This window comes from Piliocolobus tephrosceles, chromosome 2 (assembly GCF_002776525.5).
Source record: "Piliocolobus tephrosceles isolate RC106 chromosome 2, ASM277652v3, whole genome shotgun sequence".
NCBI lineage: Eukaryota > Metazoa > Chordata > Mammalia > Primates > Cercopithecidae > Piliocolobus > Piliocolobus tephrosceles.
In genome coordinates, this window is record NC_045435.1 from 9,286,446 (window position 1) to 9,291,101 (window position 4,656).

At 35.9% G+C, this 4,656-nt stretch overlaps 1 protein-coding gene across 1 annotated transcript; it reads right to left on the minus strand.

Moving 5' to 3' along the window:
• Nucleotides 1–214: 214 nt before the first annotated feature.
• On the minus strand, nt 215–1,186 carry LOC111545145 (olfactory receptor 5K3). The gene has a single exon (XM_023216074.2). It carries the CDS (start codon nt 1,184–1,186, stop codon nt 215–217), a length of 972 nt encoding a protein of 323 aa, XP_023071842.2.
• Nucleotides 1,187–4,656: the final 3,470 nt, after the last annotated feature.

A 4,656-nucleotide genomic window follows, 5' to 3' on the forward strand; every position in this document is an offset into this window, starting at 1 on the left:
GACACAATCTGAGACTTCATGAATAATTTAGTTCACTTTTGATGAATGCTAGTAGCTTAGATTTTGAAATATATTTTACAGGAATTTTCTCCTTTCTGAACATTTTAAACTCATATATCATTATTTTAAAATAATTTAATATTTTATATTCAAAGTGACCTTGTCCACTTCCTCACTATCCCTTGATTTAAAATAAAGTATTATCAAGTTGAAATCAGTTTTCCAGAGGGGATGACACTTGTTTCAGAATGTTACAAAATTTTCCCTTCTTCACAATTTTTTTCATAACATTTATTACTTCCTTATTTCTTAGACTATAAATAAAAGGATTTAATAAAGGAATAACTAAAGTATAAAATACAGCAACAGGTATGTCTTTATCTCCTTCGTTAACTGCACCTGGTCGAGCATACATGAAGAGAAGGGAACCACAGAATATTGACACAGAGAGAAAGTGAGATGCACAAGTAGATAAAGCTTTGCCTCTTCCCTCCTTGGATTTCATTGTAAATATTGTGAAAAGGATGTAGAAATAAGAGACTAAGACTATAGTAATAGTAAAGATTTGAATGGACCCTGCCAAGATAAATAACACCAATTCATTGATGTAAGGGTCAATACAAGAAAGTCTATATAATGGAAGAACATCACAGAAAAAGTGATTGATTTGATGAGACCCACAGAAAGTTAACCTCAACAGAAACCCTACTTCAATCATGGGATGCAGGTTTCCAGCTATGTAGGCTCCTGCAGTCATCTGAATGCAGAGTGTCTTGGACATCATGGTGTGGTACTGCAGTGGGTGGCATATGGCCACATAGCGGTCATAGGCCATTGCCGCCAGAAGAAAGCAGTCTGTAGTTTCAGCAAGACAGAGAAAATAAAATTGTGCCATACATTCATACAGGGTAATCTTTTTGTCCTCAGAAAAGAAGTTCTCTAACATCTTGGGAGTAATAGCAGAGGAACAGCAGGAATCCATCAGAGCCAGGTTGCCCAGAAAGATGTACATTGGTGTGTGAAGACGATGCTCTATATAAATCAATGCCACCAAACCAGTGTTCCCCACCATAGTGATCAGATAGATGGCAAAGAACACCACAAACAGAAGGGTCTTCAGCTTTGGATGATATGTAAATCCTGTGAGGATGAACTCAGCTGTCAAGGAATGATTCTTCTCATTCATCTCCACCTTGTCTGTTGAGAGATGAATGAGGGGTTATAATATTGTAATTGATTGTAATTGAGAGCATATTACTGTTCCTTCCATTTATTTTCCTTTTTACAACAGGTAGAGGAATTTCTTTGTCATATTTCCCCTGCTGTTTCTAAATACATCCTCATGTACTTCTAGGGGACATTTGTTCTTTTAAAGTGTCAGTGTTGGCCAGGCGCGGTGGCTCAAGCCTGTAATCCTAGCACTTTGGGAGGCCTAGACGGGCGGATCACGAGGTCAGGAGATCGAGACCATCCTGGCTAACACGGTGAAACCCTGTCTCTACTAAAAATACAAAAAACTAGCCGGGCGAGGTGGTGGGCGCCTGTAGTCCCAGCTACTCGGGAGGCTGAGACAGGAGAATGGCGTAAACCCGGGAGGCGGAGCTTGCAGTGAGCTGAGATCTGGCCACTGCACTCCAGCCTGGGCGACAGAGCAAGACTCCGTCTCAAAAAAAAAAAAAACAAAAAACAAAATACAGTGTCAGTGTCTATGACCTCAAGCTCTGACCCTTAGGATTCACAAGGATATTTTGATAATTCCAGGGAAGATGCTTAAAGTGGAAATGGTTAATCTTTATAAATTTATGCAAGGATAGCATAAAAAAGTAGGGGACACATATCTGGTTCATTGTTCTCAAATAATTTTACTGTCAGTTTTGTATTGAAGATCGTCCTTAAAACAAATTTTTGATACATATATAATATATATCATATAATATAGAATATATATATTATATGGGACTATATATACACACACACACACATATATATATATCTCCAAGAAAATAATTTTTATATATTCTTCCAGTAGACTGAATGTCTAAAAAAAGCATATAACAGATATGTTAAATTTATATCTTAGGAACTGTATAAAATTCACTAAAACTGAGGAGGAAAATATTTATCTTTAAAGAAAATTATCTTGGAAATTTAAAGAAATAAACATCCACAAATTATCACTTCTCTCACCTCTTTCCCCAGGACAGTGTCACACCCATTTTCATCAACATTGCCTCTGTCCATTCTATTATTCCTGTTGATTTTCTCTTAAATGCCTAAATCCTTCCTCCTTTCGATAAGGAATACTTTTTATATAATGCTACTTAAAGATTTAACTATTGCCACAGGCCACACAGATTTCCATTTTCTGAATGGTAGAGCCTCTCTTATATACTCAACACAATTCAGAATTTCTTGCCTGTATATACATTGCTTTTTAAAAATAAAAGTCTATACAATTTTCTTATATTGTAAGCATTTTGAGATTAGTTGTGATTTACACTTCTGTGAAAAGAGATGTAAAATACTATGGGGGAAAAGGTAGTATTAATTTCAATGTTAGCTCCACCCTGATGACCTGGAAAGAGTAAAGTTGCTGTATGAATTCTACCAATGATCCTTAATGATTCTTTCGTTTCTGCAGACTATTAACTTTAAAGAAAAGTCTACAAAGAAATATATAAAATCATTACATAAAAATTTAGATGTCTTTTATCTAAATTGACTCTTTTCTACCATTTTTCTGTTTCTTCAGAAAATTATATAAGATTTTCTGAAGTATACTATAGCAGATTAAAAGCTACTAAGTAAAAGCAAGCTTACCTTTATACTATAGCTTTCTAACACTTAGGAACAAAAAGAAAATCCTTTAAATCTTAATAGGATTTTTGAAGTCAAATTTCGTTTTGCTTTGAAAGGCTATTTCCTTTCCCTACATAGTGATTCATTAGGACGTACTGACTGATAATTCAAATCATATAAATTCTATGGTCAAAATACACTTATATTTTTATTCAAAATATTAAAAAAAAGCATGGGCTACTTTATTAATTTGTTTTGAAATAATAAATGTAAGCCATGTAGTCAGTTAAGTTAGCAATAACTTTCAATGCACATGCCTAAATTATTTAACAGAATTTCTTCATAACTTTACCTATGTGTTTTGAAATTCTATCTTACAGAGTCAGACAAATTGTAATACTGTGTTTCATGCTAGTTCTTCATAGCATTCAATTTTGAAAAGCGCTAGAAAGATTAGAAAAAAGCTGAAATTTAAGAATAATAAAAGCTACTAAATACTTCAGAGATGTATGGTTGCTAAAATTAGAAGTAAAAATAAGTTAGCACACTTCTCTTACCTAGATTTTCCTGAGAAGAGCTTTGTAACAGCGCATTGTTTCCTTTATGATGTAGTTTTCATAAAATTAAAGAATATAAACCTTGGCCTCTAAAACATTTGGGATTAAAAGAATGAAAATCTAGGAGACTACTAGTAGGTCAGTGTTGATGATTATATCTGTTACACTGCAAAGTTAATGTTTTCCACCAAATCCTAAAGGGATTTCTCTGCACTGACATCAGTGTATTTCTGTGGACTAAGTCCTAGAAATTAATTAAAGATGCCCCGTGAGATAATGAGGTAAAAACAAATGACCTTCACTGAAGTCTGTTTGATGATCATCTTGCTGATTCATATGAAACCGATCTCATTTTTACAATTTTATTCACTGTTCTGAACATACAAGATAAAACAGGCAGAAAATACTCTCAGGCTGGTTTGACCTGTTACTGGGGGAAGTGTGACTAATATGCTTCGTAGAAAATAATTCATATTTAAAGAGGATCCAAGAAAGTGTAGAAAGTGCAGCCGAGGTCCTCAACTTCTTCACTCTGTGAGGTGAATTTGTTGCCACATCCTACAATGCCCTCAGGGAAACTTTGATATTATTATGATTTGGCTCCCCGTATGAATTACTGAAATTGCTCTACTGTCTTTTCTGCTCATACCAGCTGTCCATTACCCTGTTGTTTCCTTCTTCACACTTTACTCTTCAATATACTATGTATTTGTTAGAACATTTATAATCGGTCACTCCTGTCCCATCACTATCATTAGCGTATAGGCTTAAAGGGAAGGGGTTTCTTTGACACATTCAATCCTGTATTTCAAATATCTTCAATAGTGTCTGGAATTCTTTTTTTTTGAGTCTCGCTCTGTCTCCCAGGCTGGAGTGCAGTGTTGCAATCTCAGCTCACTGCCAGCTCCACCTCCCGGGTTCAAGCCATTCTCCTGCCTCAGCCTCCTGAGTAGCTGGGACTACAGGCACCGGCCACCAAGCCGGGCTAATTTTTTGTTTTGTTAGTAGAGACGGGGTTTCACAGTGTTAGCCAGGATGGTCTTGATCTCCTGACCTCGTGATCCGCCCGCCTTGGCCTCCCAAAGTGCTGGGATTACAGCGTGAGCCACCGTGCCTGGCTGTGTCTGGCACTCTAGTGCTAATTGAGCACTTGTTGAATGAAAGGGAGAAAAAAATAATACTGCACTGCTCAAGAATTTGTAAAATTCTCCATTACTTTTCAAACCAAATCAATTTTTCTTATTTTGGTGTTCTAGATATCCCACCGTTTTCTGTATCAACTTGTTTTCTCCTCCTTATC

What these genes read in the sequence shown, in the direction of transcription:
- LOC111545145 (XM_023216074.2), bottom strand. Translation starts at nt 1,186, where the DNA reads ATGAATGAGAAGAATCATTCCTTGACAGCTGAGTTCATCCTCACAGGA.